We start from the raw sequence: 16,934 nt of genomic DNA on the forward strand, positions 1-16,934 counted from the left end.
CCCCCCCCCCAGCACCTTTTTTAAACCAAAGGATTTTGGGTAGGAGGCTGCAGACAAGGCTCCCCACAGAGTTCATTGCATCCATCAAGAACTGGCCAAAATTCTCCTGTGTTCGGCCAGCTCAGTACAAGTTTTCTATGTTGGAAAGAGCAGGAAGTGTTGGGTAATGTTGTTATATTGCAAAGATTGTGGACAGGAAGTAAAGGACGTTTCCCCCCCAGCATGGATGTAGGAAGGGTTCACAATGTGAGAGGAAGAATCCTGTGCTGCAGTGCTCATCGAAATACAAGCTGATAGGTGGAGAGAGCAGAGTGACTAAGATGAGCTCATCTGTTGCTTCTCCTTTAGTGTCAGTCACAGGCTGGGGGCGGGAAAGATACCTGTAAGTTAACTGCAGCAGAATAAAAGCCGGTCTCCTGCCCTGCCAGACTTGGCTTGGTTACATGACAGAGCTGTATAAATCTCAGAAATGCATGTACAGGAGCTTTTAAACCTGCCACAAGATTTGTGTTTGTCTTTCTGATTGAATCTTAATTGCCTAGGTAAGTCGTCGCAGCACAATTTTACCAATATCTGTGTGCTGTAAGGACTTGGGGCTAGTTCACACCAGATGCAGTTGTGATGCCGTCTGTTAAGTTTGGCTGCTGCGGCCAAAACGCATCACAATGCTTTCCTATGGGATTTCTGGTGCTCTATTCACACCAGTGTAGTACGTTCCGATGCAGTCAGAAAAAATACTGCTTGCCCTATTTTAGCTGAATTGGAATGCATCAAACGCATGCAAACACACTTCCATGCACCTGAAATCCAATTTTAAGCAACAACAAAAGCCTCAATCGTGGAGAAACGCATCGAACTGCGGACGCATGCAGTTCTGGTGTAAACTAGCCCTTACCTAAAAACGTAATTGTTTTCTAAATTACTGGGAGCGCTCAGGCAAAGCCTCAAATTATAGTTTATAAATTGTGTTGGTTTGACTGGTCAAATCTGGAACGGTGTGTGACCAACATTTTCAGGCTGATGATTCCTCCACACCTTGTGAGGTCCACAGCTGTTCTTGGAAAAGAGAACCTGTGCCATGAGCAAGCGATCGTACATTTAGGAGTCACACCTTCATTGCATTTAACACTTGTTAATTGCCTTCAGCAAGGCCCTGCCTAATTGGTTCACTGTTGGTGCTTTCTGCCAACTATAGTTCATTCATTACACATTCATTAATCATTTCACCGGAGCAAAGATGTTCTCGGGTCACACAGTACAGTTGCAGTTTGCTGAGCATTTTAGCACCTTGTCGGTCACTCAAGCTTGTATGTTGTGATGGGCGTTGTGCATTGTCAGATATGTCATCTACTTTTTTTTTTTTCTGTGAAATTCATGCCAGCTCTGTCATAGGTAGAGAATAGAGAATCTTTTTGTTGTCAGTGGGCGGAGTAAAATATATTCCAGTTTGGTGGTGATTCTCTGAATAACACTTTGTCCATTTTGTGGAGAGTATCTCAGTTCCTGATCACGCATGGAATACTTTGGATGGGGCAGCTGATTCACCTAAGACGGGTAACCAAACTCCGGCCCTCCATCTGTGGGGGGGGGGGGCTACAAATCCCATGAGGCATTGCAAGATTCTCACAGCCGCAGACATGACTCGTGGAGAGATGCATCCTGGGATTTGTAGTTTCACCAGGGCTGGAGTTTGGCTACCCCTGACCTAAGAAGTCTCACAGTCTCGCCATCTGCATGTCACCAAATCAATGTGTGTGGAGTAATCCAGCTGCTAACATCCACAGCACAGAAGCAGGAAGGCATTTGATGTGTTCAATGTTCTGATATTACGGATTTGTTAATTATCGCATGACGGAGCCAGAGTTACATAAACGCAGGTTGTCTCCAAGTGTTTCTTCCCACTTGGCTTGCCCCTGCTGGAATACTGTAACATTTCTTCTTAGTGTTTTGTAACAACTATACAAGTACACTTCCGGCCCATTCACACCTAGACATTGCGATAACGTCTGTTTTACTGGAAAGCGTGTACGCACTAATACAACACACCTGCACTGCAGCACTAGGTATGGTAACGCACATAATAAATGGTGCATGTCCAATGTTGGCTGCATTCTGATACATTGGCAGTGTATACATTTGACCTAACATGCCACTTAAGGGGCTAAATCGAACCAGACGCTGCGCTAATCCCACAGCATCTGGTGTACTGTGCCCGTCACAGTGCCAAAGCGCTGATCCCAATGCATCACACTACATCTTCTCCTTTTTTTTTTGTTTTTTTTGTTAAAACTTCATTTAAATATCACAATTTACCTTTCATTCAGTTCTATGGGCACAGCGGGGTGCAAGGTGGCTTTACTGTGTCGCATCTTGCCGCGTTGGAATACTAAAAAAAAAAGTAAGGCATGCCTTTTCTTTCAGAGCACATTGCCGCAATGCAGTGGTGTGAATGGGCACCATCCATGACCAGGTATATTGCCTTGTCGTGCGTTGGGGCTTGCGCTGGAAACAATGGCCAGTGTGATTGGGCCTTTACAGGCTTTCATCAATGCATTGTAAATATGAGAAGAGGCCCTTTTAGTTTTATCTATAGCTATTTTTGTTTGTTTTGGATCAAAGAAGAAAAAAATTGTTGCAGCACTTCACACTCCACTGCCTCTTGCTGCCCCAGACATTGTGCGACTCTTAAAGGAGAATTATGAGGGGAGTGATTTTTTTTCACTCAGCCTCATAATCTGAGCCGACCTGTGACCATGAAACTATCACAGGTCGGCTCAGTAGATCGGGAAGTGAGCGCACAGATACCGTTGCTCGCTCACTTCTCAATCTATCCTTGCAGGGATCCCCCCCCCTGTCCGATCCTCCAGTGCTGACTGGTGAAACGGGGCAGGGGGCGGGCACAGCTGGCTCTGCCTCTGGATAGGCAGAGCCAGCTTTCAATCCCGCAGCTGGGTGGATCCAGACAGCATTGTCGGGATCCAGCTGCGGCGTCTCAGTATACCGTGAGCTGTAGCTCGCTATATACTGAGCTTTGGGTCACAGGAGGACGCTAGTTTGTGTTCTCCCATGACCCTTAGGAGAACTATGGGGAAAAGCCCTAACCCCATAGTTCTCCTTTTTTTTAATAGAGCATTTTTAGATGATTCATCAACTGCAGCTTTCACCTATGTAAGGCTCCAATCACACGCGTGTGGGTTTCGCGTGGAAATGCGCTAAACGTTAAAAGCTGCATTTCAATGTCCATTGTTCACACTAGGGTGGCGCCTGTGCGGTGCAAAAAACGTGCGTCCCTCAAAACAGTACTAGCGTGATTTTTATGGGTGGATCCCATGTGTTTGTGCAGACACGTGGAAGTTACCGTTTGTACGTTTTCGTGCCGGGCGGCAAACGCCGTGTGTGAATGAAGCCTTAGTCCCTGCAATACCTAAGTGGGGCCATGATCTAGATGTGGCTGATCCTATCTACTGCATTCATAAATATTGATGTAAATGCTCACTTGGTGTTAATAAGTACATTCATAAAGGCTCGCTCTCAGGACGGCTACAATCTCAATGCAAATTAGTAAACTAAACATTAGATTGTAGTCCATCACCGGAGCGAGCTGGGAGCGGTGACTACTTTACACACACACGGGCCATGGGGAACAAAAGTAGCCCCCCTCAAGAAGGAAGGACAGTGTCAGCACCAATTCAGAGATGATTGGAGGATCTACAGCCGAGTGATACACAAATAAGATACATTGTTGTTAATAGTTAAGATACTTGAATGCATTTCCAAGATGTAACTCCGGAGTTTTGTGTCTCTTTAAATATATATAACTTTTTATTGTACAAGTGTTTATAGAAATCTGAAGGCATCACATTGCCTCCTTCATGAACATGACTTTCTTGGCTGTTTTGGACGCATTTGTTTGAAATGTCATGAGTATGTGATTGGCTCTCTTGCAGAAGCCAACTTGTGTTTTAATTGTCTTCCTTCTGTTAGCTAACCCCATTGGCAGTCGCAGAATAAATATAGGATACTTACCAGTCGTCTTCAGCGATTGTGTAAAGTCGCTGCTCTGCCAACTTGTCCCACTTGTCCTCATTTGTTCTCAAAGCAAAGGCGGTTTATTGTAAAACACTTTTAGTTTCCAGAACGCAGAATCTGTGCCCAGTGAAGATCAGGAGCCCTATAACTTTTTGAATATTTTTAAAAGTAGTATACTAAACTAAGTTGAGCCTTAAACTTCAGACATAACCTGAGAACGAAGTGAAGGATTGACAGAATGTGAATGGAAATGTTCCATAGATGTGCAGCTGTTCCTGTATTTGGTGTGGTGACTATTGGCTCGCAGCGCGGCTTGGAATCCTAGCCGTTGACTGAGCCGTGGATGTTGTCGCGTAGTGAAATGTTTTGGAAAACGTACTGCCTTGGATCGCGTCCAGGAATTGCCTCACTACAATGTCTCCTGCTATGAGTGCTGGAGTTCAGCTAGCAGGGCGCTGGGGAGGTTTTGCAGAGCTTACAAATGTCCTGAATTTTCCTTTTTAGCCGAGCCGATCTACTCCAAGTAAATATTGACGCATACAAGCTCACTGACGACATTGCTTTTTTATATGCTCTTTAGCTTTGGCTTAACATCTGAAGAAGGCTGTCCACAGACCTAGAAAGACGGTCAGACAAGCAAATTAGATTCTCCATCTGTAATGTTGGAACACTAAGAAGCCCTGATTGAATTTTTGGTTTAAATCGCTTAAAGGAGAATTATGAGGCGAGTGATTTTTCACTCAGCCTCATAATCTGAGCCGAACTGTGACCATGAAACTGTCACAGGTCGGCTCAGTAGATCGGGAAGTGAGCGAACGCATACCGTTGCTCGCTCACTTCTCGATCTATCCCTGCAGAGAACCATGACTGTCACGCACGGCTCCCTGCAGGGATTCCCCCCTCCCCTCCCCGATACTCCAGTGCTGACTGGCGGAACGGACGAGGGAGGGGGCGGGTACAGCTGGCTCTGCCTCTAGATAGGCAGAGCCAGTTGTCACTCACGCAGCTGGGTGGATCCATACCGTGAGCTGTAGCTCGCGGTATACTGAGCTTTGGGTGATGGGAGGACGCTAGTTTGTATCCTCCCGTTACCCTTAGGAGAACTATGGGGAAAAGCACTGACCCCATAGTTCTTTAAATACATTCCAGGTGCATCAATACTAAAGGTGTTCAGTGTCTTGGTTTTCTATCTAAGGCTGGCCATACACCTATAGGCAGGGCTTGAAAAATTAGCTCGTCTGTGAGGACGCCGGAGCCGGATGAGTAGCTTCCCGGTCAGCTGCTGTAATTAAACGGCCGGCCGGAAGCCCGATCTAGAGACTCCCGATCGCTTGTATCAAAGGGAGATCGGTACACTAATTCCCTCTAATCTCCTTTCCGGTCCCGAATGCAGGAAGTGATGTATATTACATCACTTCCTGCATTTCTCTGTTGCGCTTCAGAAGCTGGGGAAGCAAATCTCTGCTTCATCAGCTTCTTTGGGGATCCCTAAGTGACGGGTCTTGGAGACCCCAGATGTCTCCATAAAGAGGACCTGTCATGTAAATTGGCTATCACATAGGGGGCTTCTTAGCCCCCCCATGTGATAGCAATAAAGTTACGTGTAAAAAAAAATATATATAAAAGAATAAAATTGCAAGAATCATAAAAAAACAATTTCTTAAGTCCCCCGCCCCCCACATACACAAGCAAACATGCGTTGGGTGCGCCTACATGCGGAAACGCCGATTGCACCTATTGTGTCACACATCACCGCAAACGTCGGCGTGAGAGCAATAATTTTAGGGTTATTAATCACTGATGACACTAAACTGATGAGCAGTAAAAGCATTTAAAGCGTCGCCTATGGCCAATTTTTGGTGTGGTCGTTATTTGCGGGCACACACAATTTTAAAACTTGACATGTCTGGTGTCTATTTACCCGACATGACCCTATCTTTTATATTTTACCAAAAATATGGGTAAGAATAAATGTTTTGTAACATAGGGAAAGCATTTTTTCCCCCTGAAATTTATGGTACTTTTTTCATTATATAGTGAAAAAAAAAATAACCCCCTACCCCAGTGGTGATTTTTATATACCTCCAAAAGAAAGCTGTGTCCCTAAAAATGTTAACATTGCAAGGCTATAGTCCGGTCATGTTGACTGGTGACATTTTTGACTGGTGAAACACCCTAAAATTTGTCAAGCCTTGTCCTATAGGTGTATGGCCAGCTTTGAGCAGCTACAGCAGAAGGAAAGCCTGTCCCCTGCCAGCAGCTGCAGAGTGGGACGCTTGCTCTCTGCATGGAAGCAGTAACCTCTCTGCAGAGGTTCCCCCCCGAGTCAGCTATAACTGTACAATGAGCAAAGTTTATACTACTTGCTGATTTGGAACCTCCTGGTTTTGACTCGGCAGAGGGTGTGATGGACATCTGCCAAGGGATCATGGCTTCCCCGTGAAGAGCTGCTGGCAGGGATCAGGCTTTTCTGCCGAGGCTGTAGCTGCTTTACAAAAGAATGAACTGTAAGATGTTCAATAGCTTTTGTTGATGTTGGTGGAATGCAGCTGACTTAAAGGGAAAGTTCAATTTGGCTTTTACTCGGTTAAGTAAGAATTAGTGCATGAGTAGTGAGATTTGCATGGCTAGCGAGGTCTCCGAAGTACTCAGATCTGTATGCCTGCCGTCTAATATGTGGTGATACCGCTTCTACGTAATTATTTTGTTTTTATATATTATAGAGGATGTAACAGACGTGGGAACAAATGTAGGTTGGACCCGCATAATCAGTCCGAGAGTCAAGACCCTGCGTTTAGTGTGAGCACTAGGAGTTGATTAAAAACTGAACATACCTGCAGTGTCATACTCTGCTTAGTTTGTTTTCTGTAAGATCCTGATGAGTTCAATTGAAGAACCGCTTTCTTTAGTGATGAGATCTTCACTATGCGTGGGTGCGTCCCTGGAATACGCAGGTGACAGGACTGTGTGGAACAAGGCAGGTCCTCACAGTGAAGATCTCTGGAAGGGGACTGAACCTGATGTATCTAGCTATGTGGCTTCCAATGCGGTGGGGAGAGGTGGAAGGTTTGAATGACAACTTCTCCCTTTCTGCTTTTCCCAGCAACTCTTTAACCCACTTTCAACTTTTGCACAAAACAGCAGGGCGATCTCCGTCTTCATTTGCCATACAGACATCCCCTCTTGGTAACAGTACAACTGATCTGAGAAACTGTACAGCTGCGCCATCACTTGTACCAGCCTGCGATTGTGCCAGCTTGTTAGCCGCTTTGTTTTTGTTCTAGCAAAGTTAGGTGGAAAAAAATCAGCATTAAAGTAAACAATCTTAGCATAAAAAAATTAAAAGCACCATCTGCATGCGATTGCATAGGACATGCATGTGTACGCAAACCACTATTGCGCCACACGTTTGGTATTGCCACAAATGTCAGAGTGAGAACAGTAGTTCTATGGCCATTATTCACTGTGAATTCTAAACTGATGAGCAGTAAAGACTTTTAAAACATCGCCTATGGACATTTTTGAGCACCAGAATTTTCCACCATTGCACGGGCATGCTCATTTTTAAGGCTTGACATGTTTTGGTATCTATTTGCTCTACGTGACCCCCAACTTTTTTTATATTTTAACAAAAAATTGGGTTTTATATTTGTGTGCACTAAAATTAATTTTGGCTTTATTTTTTCCTAAAAATATTGATTTGATACATTTGCCCAATTTTTGTGCAACAAAAAATATTGTACAGGGCCTCTGCTTTCTGGAAGTAAACTCTTTTTTGGAACTTTAGCGTAATTTTCTATCCAAAAAAATCCGATTTTTGCGGTGTGTGTGCAATAATGAATTTGCTCTGGTCCTAATCTAACCCATTCACAAAACTTGTGTTTTGTTCCAGCGTCCAGTGGCCCCAGTTTAAGGATTACTTCATGTTTAAGCTAGAGAAGGTTATGGATGATTTCCGGACATCTGCTCCAGAGCCCAGAGGACCTCCCAATCCAAATGTGGAATATATCCCCTTTGATGAAATGAAGGACCGAATACTCAAGATTGTCACTGCCTTTAATGGGTAAGTTCTCAGTACAAAGTGAATGAGCGGGTATACAAACCAAATTTAAGTTTTGCACATCAAAACTTTTTGTTTTTCAAAAGAACTATAAGTATTTATACGTGATTGGCCTGGTACAGACTTGTCCAGTGACTTCATCTGGGCCCACTTGCCCATATGCATGGCAATCAGCAAGTCCGTATTCTGTAGCTCATCTGTGTTTAGGTAAGCATCCGAAAACTTGGATCGCGCTGGCCGGAGAGATTTGTCTCTGACAGCCGTGCTTTGACTATTGCACGAGATTGATCTGCTCAGCGCGAGATGCTTTATCCCTGCTGAAACCCATCGCAGCTGTTTTAAGGATTTACGGTTGGGCCGAAGCGTTTGAGCCTCCAGCCAGAAACTCCGCTCTCTTCTATTTGCATTGATTCCGGCGTTTTAGGTGACACAGTTTTGAGCTGGGCAGCATTTCATTTCCCCCCTTTGTCAGCGTGGAGTAGTTTCACGTTATAAGGAAGGTAATTGGAATTCTAGTCCTCGGATGGCATTATAAAGGACCCAGATGTCTAAATTTTTATTTTTTTGCTTACAAAGGCCAACCTTCATACGGTTCAAAAACTCTGAAGGCGGACTATTGCAAGCACCCCTGGCAGTGTTGTATGGTCTCTCACGACCCCTGTTACTTTTTCTGGACACCTTCCTCTGTGTGTCAATGTGGAGAAAAATAAAGTAAATGTCTAAAAAAAAATATATTGTGAAATAAAATACAAACAGGAATTGACACGCTGTATGGGGTTAATATCTATTTCTAGCATTCAGTTACCAGCACACAATGGGGGGTTATTTTAGGCAAATTGCAGCAGACATCTCCAGCAGTTGCCCGTGGTAACCAATCTGCTTCTTTGAGTTCAGTTAAGCATTGAAAGCTAATATAGATAGAAGCTGATTGGTTGCAATAGGCAACTGCTCCAGTTTTGATAAATTTTCACTATAGTGGGCCTCAAATCTGTCACATAGGGTTTAACGTCTCTGAAATCTGTCCGCATGTCGGACAGGAACATTCATCTAACTTCTGGCTATGCTTCCTTTCTTTCCCCTGTTGGTCCGTGCATGTGACAGGAGCAGAGAGAATAAGCTCCATGTAAGATGAAAGTTGTGTTTGGAGATTATACAGAGTTGAAGTATAGAACATGTGAACATAGAAAGCGCCAGGAACCACCACTCCTCCGAAGGGTTAACAAATGATCATGTTACAGGTCGCTGCCCCACTTCAACCAGGGAGACTATGGTATCTGAAAGAAAAGCACAAACAGGGTGTCCTTCCTTAGTGCAGATACAAACAATAGAAATAGTACTCACAAGAGTATATGAACATGAGCCTTAGAAGGTGGAGGATGTAACTCATACAATAAACCAGGATGAGGCAAGTGAGAGCTGAACAGACGTTCCTGTGTGGCAGCAAAGACTGCCTGCGTTGACTCGTTTCCGGGGTCACGCCCCCTTCGTCAGAACCTAACCTCCCCCTCATCTCCATGGAATAAATTATAGAGGACAGCCAATCGGAACAAGCACCTATAGTTCGTCATCACCTAGTGTGTCATCCCCTGGTGGGAGTGTGAACAGGAGAGGACCTGGACGGTGTAGCCACTCAGAGTATCCGTGGGCGGGGAGCATTGTAGACCGTCCAGGTCCTCTCCTGTTCACACTCCCACTAGGGGATAACACACTAGGTGATGACGAACTATAGGTGCTTGATCCGATTGGCTTATACTTCTACTTAGGACTTTCTCCACATGCCCACGTTATAGCTCTGGGTATTTGAGCAGGAATGTGATAGGGCTACAACCAACTAATCGATTATGAGAATAGTTGTCAACTATTCTCATCGATTAGTTGGATGCCCTAGATCTCTACTCCACGCTGGGAGGAGGGCACAGCAAGCAGTGGGCGGGTGCAATAGCCAGCCTGCTATTGGCTGTAGCAAATTGAAATGGCCAATAACAGGCAGGCTATTGCACCCGCCCACTACCTGCTGTATTTACTTTCAGTTGACATCTGTGGAATCTTGCCACTGGCAGCCGTCATTCCTGGGCTGAAGCTATTCAAGCACCATGTCCTTACAATACAATGATAACAAAAAAAGATGGGGGGGGGGTAAAAATTAATTTTCAGTTTTGGCCTGACAAATTCTGCTGCCGGAGGTGTGTTGCAGTGCCATTAATTTCAAGTAAACTTTGTAGCACTGCGTTTGTATTTTTATTTTAAATTTAAGGATGGTATTCTTTTTTTTTTATCTGATCGATTTAATTGAAAGAATCGTCCAATTTAATTGATTATGAAAAATAATAATTGTAGTTGCAGCCCTAGAAAGTGAGTATATGCACCTAGAGAGAGTGGCATTTAAATGGACCTGTCACTTTTCCCTACTTGGGCAAAGCACAGAATCATTTTAGCTTTTGGTACTGGTGTTTTGCAACTTGGGGATGACAACTGTCTCCTCCCACCTAAACCTCTTTATGGAGTGAAAATGTCAGAGGTAGAGGCCCCTTTGGCACTGGTTCACCTGTCGCAATAAACCCCTGGGCATTGACTTCCGTGGTGTCTAAATTCTTTCCTTTCTTGTTGGGACTGGTGAGTATGATGAACGATGAGCTGCGCACCCTGACAGTCAGGCTTGGGAAGGTGAAATTATGTTCACAGCCTATACATTTTTAGATGTATTCATTGACAGTGTCTGTCATATCCAATGCCCTGTAACCCTTCACATTTCTGCTCAGCATCTGAAATTTTAGTTTAGGCTGATAAATGGAGCAGCTGACGGACTGCCGAAATTGAAAGGTAGTGCCGGAACATTGCTGATGACCAAATTTGTAGATGGCGGTCTCCTGTCTGCAGCTCTAGGAATGTTGCATTACATTTTCTGGTATTGGCATGCAAGGTTAGTTTTAACTCTCCAGACTAATAATTGGAGCATAAGAGTCTTTAGGGTAAAGCAGCCTTCTTGCAGTGAGGACACGATCATAAGATGACTGGATGCCTAACTAAAGAAAAGCATCTGTAGGTAGGTAGTGGCTGCTGTAAATGGCCTTTTATTCAGTGTGTTATTAACCCCTTCATGACTGAGGCCCTTTTTTTCCATTTTTGCACCCATGTTATATTCCACATTTTAGGCCTGAAAATGACGTAAAACCCCCCAACATTATATATTTTCTGAATGCCAAGACCCTATAGAATAAAATGGTGGTAGTTGAAAATTTTTATGTTGCGCAATATTAGCGCAACTCCTTATTAAACCCCAAAATTTAGTGACAAATTTAATTAAATGCCCCAAAACACAACAAATTACCAAATCCAGCTTGGGCAAAAATGTAAATTCCAGCCCCCACTGCAGTACTCGCCTGATCTCCAGCGCTGTCCTGCAAGGCTCATTGATCCAGTGACCTTGCACCATTCATCTTCCAGGTTGAATGATACCCTATGTCATTCAACCTTCTCTTGTGAGCCCAGGTTGTCAAGGGCCAGCCCCGGACTTCACTTACAGGAGATTTCTGTATAGAGCGGGGCCACATTATTACATGGCACTGCTCGGCAGCATTTAGGATCTTCCCAACGCTGGAGGAAGAAGGTGGTGAACAGGGCCCGTGACTTCATAAAACCAGACGAAGACAACTGCAAAAAAGAAATGTATACAGATTTTTTGTTATTGGGTTGTGGGTTTGCTGCAGTAGGTGGAGGGCAAACAAGATTGTAATTTGGGCTTTAAATTGAACTAATCTAGTGTAACATGACATTTCTTCACTATTACATGTTGGCTTTTATTGTCATTTCATAGCTTGATAAAATGCTTTTCAGCCATGTTCTGTGTGTCGGCTTGGCAGTATAAACATGGGGCTCAGACCCATTTTAACCTATAGAATATTTAGGAGCTTCTGCTACAAATACATACTTATTATATCTGTATCCATTCTGTCTAGGACACCATTCACTATTCAGCGACTCTGCGAGCTCGTCACTGACCCCCGGAGGAATTACACTGGCACGGAAAAGTTTCTTAGAGGAGTGGAAAAGGTAAATTAAAGGTTACATTTATAATTGGTGTGTGTGTATAAGTGACCAGATAATGTCAGTGTGCATAAACAATTCATATAACCAGGACTTGAAACATGTTAGGGTGTCTCACCAGTCAGCATGACCGGACTATAGCCTTGCAATTTATGATAACCTTTTTTAGGGACAGATAGAGCTTTCTTTAGTTGGTATATAATCACCACTTTTTTAATACTATATAATGAAAAACGTACCGTAAATTTCAAGAGGAAAAAAATGTTTTCCCTATATTATGTTAAACATTTATTCTTACCCATATTTTTTGTTAAAATATAAAAGACGGGGTCACGTCAGGTAAATAGACACCAAACATGTCATGTCAAGCCTTAAAATTGCGCCTGCCCGCAAAATCGCAAAAAACAACCACAAATTTCCCATAGGCAACACTTTTAAACGCTTTAACTGCTCATCAGTTTAGTATTATCAGTGATTAATGACCCTAAAATGATTGCACTCAGATATTCACGGTGTTATGTAACATGTGCAGCACAATAAAGGCAATCGTCATTTTTGCACGCAGGTGTACCCGACGGGTGGGGGACTTAAAGAAAAATATATATTTTGGGGGGATTTGTTTTATGATTTAATTTTTATTACCCTTTTTTTATTTTTTAACACTTGGCAATAAAGTTATCACATGGGGGACTAAGAAGCCCCCTATGTGATAGCCAATTTACATGACAGGTCCTCTTTATGGAGACATCAGGGGTCTCCAAGACCCCTAATGTCACCTAGGGATACCCAGAGAAGCTGATGAAGCAGAGATCTGCTTCCTCAGCTTCTCCCCAGCTTTTGAAGCTGGAGAGTGACAGCAGAATGTGGAAGTGATGTAATATACATCACTTCCTGCATTTGGGGACTGGAGAGGAGATTAGAGGGAGACTGTGTACCGAACTCCCTTTGATCTCTTGCCACAGAGCAGCCGTTGCCAATCCCAGCCGCACCGGGCACAGCGGATCTCAGGAACAGCAATGGCAGTGACAGCTGCTGCTAATACAAGCGATCGGGCGTCTCCTGGAGACGTCCGATCGCTTGAATATAAAGCTCCCGGCTGGCCGTTTCATTACAACGGCTGGCCAGGAAGCACCTCGTTTTGGCTTCGGCGTTCTCTTGTCAGACGTGAGGCCGAGCGGATTTTTCAAGCCTTGCATATATCATATTTAGTTCTATAGATTTGTGTTGTAGTCTAGAGACGAGCAGCATCCTTCTTTTAAGTACAGCAGACCCATGTGTAGCTGGTCACACCAAAACCATAGTACATTGATCAGTAGAAAGGGGTCAGGAGATCACGTTTTGCCTCCCAGATTTTCTCCCATGCATTGGAGGTTGCAGATCTTTACTGTAAGTCTTCCAGTCACCTCTAACTGAAAACAATGTATGTTGTGTGCTGTATTTTATTTCAGCATTTGTTCAGCAGCGAGTCCCGAGTAATACACACAGCTTATAGAAGGAAAATCTACAAATACAAATTGTGTAGTACAAGAATGGAAATCTGGTAGAGCAATGGTTAATGACTGTAAACCTTCCAGTAACAGTAAATGTGTGCTTGCAGAAAACACACTATAGTCTCATTTTAACATTCTTATAAGTTATTGCTGACTGGCTTAATATGGGCTGAGTCCTAGAAAGACTTTGCTACAGATATGAAGAGGTGTCTGTCATTCATATTCCAAAGACAAGCTGGAAGGTAAATTTGGCTCCTGTCTAAATTGGCCCTGTATGTGTGTGTGATGTAGGGACCTTAGATTGTAAGCTCCATGATGGCAGGGACTGATGTGAATGTGCAACTATGTAAAAGCGCTGCGTAAATTGTCGGCGCTATATAAATACCTGTAATAAATAAATGTCTTGCCTCTCCTGCCACCTGCGCTGCCAAACCCCGCTCTGTGAAAGACATTTCAGCATGAACTAATAGTTCCAGGTCGAACACCTGTGCTCCTCTAAGCGATCAATGGTTCCACCCACTAACCCTTACCTTAGTACTGTGTTCTGTTTGGCTGTAGGGCTGGACAGGAGAAACCAATGAGCACTGTGGGTGATACATAGGTCAATACTACCAAAGTTGGTTTCAGAAGGGCTTTCACCCAATGATTAATTCTCAATGGAATGGGCAATAGTTGAGATGTGTAAGTGTATATGTTCTCCTAATATAGACACTTTGTGAAATGGGGACTTAAAGTTTCATCTTAGCGTTGCAATATGCTTTCAGACTGTGAAGTTGCTTTTCTTACAGTGGTACCTTGGTTCATGAATTTAATTGGTTCCACGATTCTGGTCGCGAACCGAATCAAATTTCCCGATAAGGTTAGTCTGTTCTGATCCCTACGCACATGGTTGCGAACCTATTTTGGTTGCAAATTTCCCCATAGGGTTCTATGTAAATGAGGTTAATCCGTTCTGAACCATATGTAAATTCATTACCGCTCTGTACTTTCTTTTTCCCACCATGCTGGATTAAATAATATTGTAGAGTACTGTATGCGCTATAAAGCTTCACAGCAAGTGTGCACAGGTCTGTCTGCGACCACAATCTTGACTAGAGGAAGCCACAACCACGCGTCAGAGCGGGGAAGATGGTCGTGTTCGTTACACGGTGCTCCGTTTGCGAACGCAGGCAAAATTTTGCCAAACTTCCTGTTCGCGAACAGAATTTTTTGCAAACAGAAGCGTTCGTGAACCGAGGTATTACTGTATTTCTTTTTCTGATAGACAAAAGCTGCTTATATCGAGCCATTTTGATTCTGGTTTTTTTTCCGTAAGTGGTATGTGTTCTCCAGGGACTACTGATTTCGTTTTGAACTCGCTAGCATGTAAATGATGTAAAACCCGATGTTCACTTAAGAATGACGTGTGGTATTTTAAGTACGATGTCATTTCCTAATTTTCACACCACTAAGTAGTTAATTCACCGAAGCTTTACTACATGTGTGGTTTTTTGCTGTTCCTTCTTTTCATCATCTCTATAGAAATGTCCCATCGGCTGATTGACAAAAGTGCTGACTTTGCTTTGTCAGTTAGTGGTGCTGGTAATGTACTTATCAAGGGGAATGATAGACAAATCAAGGGGAATGATAGACAAATTGACCTAACAGCTGGTTCAATTTAGGACAGTGGTAGCCAAACTCTGGCCCCCCAGCTGTGGGGGATCTACAAATCCCATGAGGCATTGCAGGACACAGACATGACTCCCGGAGAGAGATGCATCGTGGGATTTGTAGTTTCACCACAGCTGGAGGGCCGGAGTTTAGAGAATGCAGAAAAACTTCCAGTTGCCTCAAGAACATCTGCTTTTTTATTTCCCTTTTTTGTATGCGTGCCAAGCTCAATATTCACATGCCCGCTCAGTGTACTAGACTGACTGTTTTACCTCCTTTTTATCTTGCAGAACATTATGGTTGTTAGCTGTGTGTACCCTTCTTCCGAGTAAGTACAATGTGCTGCAATTGTGGGTTTATGAATGTGATAGTAGTTTAACATCTTTTGTTGCTTTAATATAATACTAGAGATAGTATGGTATTATGTTGGAGGCCGAGCTAATCTTTGCGTGTTTGTTGCACTTGGACATGTTCTAGATACTCTTGTATGACCAATATCTAAATGCCATAATTCTTTCATAGGAAAAACAATTCACCAAGCCTGAACCGGATGAACGGAGTAATGTTTCCAGGCAACTCCCAAAATTACACTGACAGGTACGTGGCTGAATTTAGGACCATCTGTAGGTCTGTTAGGTAGGAGTGTGTGCATCATGTGTTCTGACCACTGCATTCATCATTGTTAGTTGATGCATAACTGAAAACTCTTTTTGTTTTTGTGTTTTTTGTTTTTTTCTTTTTCTCATAGATCAAACATAAATGGTCCAGGCACCCCAAGACCACTGAGCAAACCTAAGCTGTCCTTATCGAGCCCCACTACATCCAACGGTTTACCTGATGGTGCTGAGAATAAAGACTCTGATGTGCCTCAGAAAGACCAGGCTCACAGGTTGTCCTTTTTCATATATGAAACCTAAATCACTGTCAGCCTGCACCTAAATGAGCTCAGCATGCAGTGTTCAGTCTAGTAAACCGTATAGAAGGCATCTATCATGGAATGCTCTTGGCTTCCTTTTCTATTGCCCTGTCTGGATTGCAGAGTTTCTGCTGCAAGGAGCTTTAACCAGCCCCCCCTCCCAAAAAAAATGTTTGCAGACATTCTCCATGCAGAAAGAGTGACATTTTATGCTACCCTGGGGAGAACTGGAAGTTGCAGATCTGATCTGAGGCTTCTGATACATTAACATGAGTGAGAGCTGTGTCTCTGTGTTTGTGTTTTGCCTGTGTTTTCTTGACTTTTTTTGGGGGGAGGGGGGTGGCGGGGCAAGTGCTAGTTTCTTGGCTCAGTCCTTCCATCAGTACTTTGAGATGCTGAGAGTGCCTGACACAAGTTTGCAGCCTGCATTTTTCTTATGGCTCAGATGTATTATAGGGGAAAGTTCACTTTCCCGAGTGAATTCGGGAAAATGGAATTAGCTGCTCAAATCTGGCCCCTTCTCCACCCTTGCTATACATAACTTTCTGGCGAAAAGTCTTTCTCCGTCGAGGGGGGGAACGCTTCTTATTGATCAGGTGACCGCACTGACTAAGCAGCACTCTCATTATGCGAGCAAAATTCAAAATCCATAGCACAGGGCTGCGCTATGGATCAGTATGAATAGTACACCTGTACCGTCAGAGGGGATGGACTGTTCACCGAAAGGTAAGTATAGCGGGGGGGG

The 16,934-nt window shown here is 43.7% G+C and overlaps 1 protein-coding gene across 1 annotated transcript in view; it reads left to right on the plus strand.

Moving 5' to 3' along the window:
• Positions 1 to 16,934, plus strand: part of PPP4R2 (protein phosphatase 4 regulatory subunit 2) — a 32,470-nt gene that overhangs the window by 9,034 nt on the left and 6,502 nt on the right. Inside the window, exons 2-6 of the mRNA XM_018557966.1 lie at positions 7,922 to 8,092; positions 12,046 to 12,139; positions 15,564 to 15,602; positions 15,797 to 15,870; positions 16,022 to 16,162. Of these exons, the coding sequence (XP_018413468.1) occupies positions 7,953 to 8,092; positions 12,046 to 12,139; positions 15,564 to 15,602; positions 15,797 to 15,870; positions 16,022 to 16,162 (488 nt within the window). The 5' untranslated portion in view covers positions 7,922 to 7,952. The remainder of the gene's footprint in view (positions 1 to 7,921; positions 8,093 to 12,045; positions 12,140 to 15,563; positions 15,603 to 15,796; positions 15,871 to 16,021; positions 16,163 to 16,934) is intronic.

Source organism: Nanorana parkeri, unplaced genomic scaffold, assembly GCF_000935625.1.
Source record: "Nanorana parkeri isolate BGI_ZX_2015 unplaced genomic scaffold, ASM93562v1 scaffold314, whole genome shotgun sequence".
NCBI lineage: Eukaryota > Metazoa > Chordata > Amphibia > Anura > Dicroglossidae > Nanorana > Nanorana parkeri.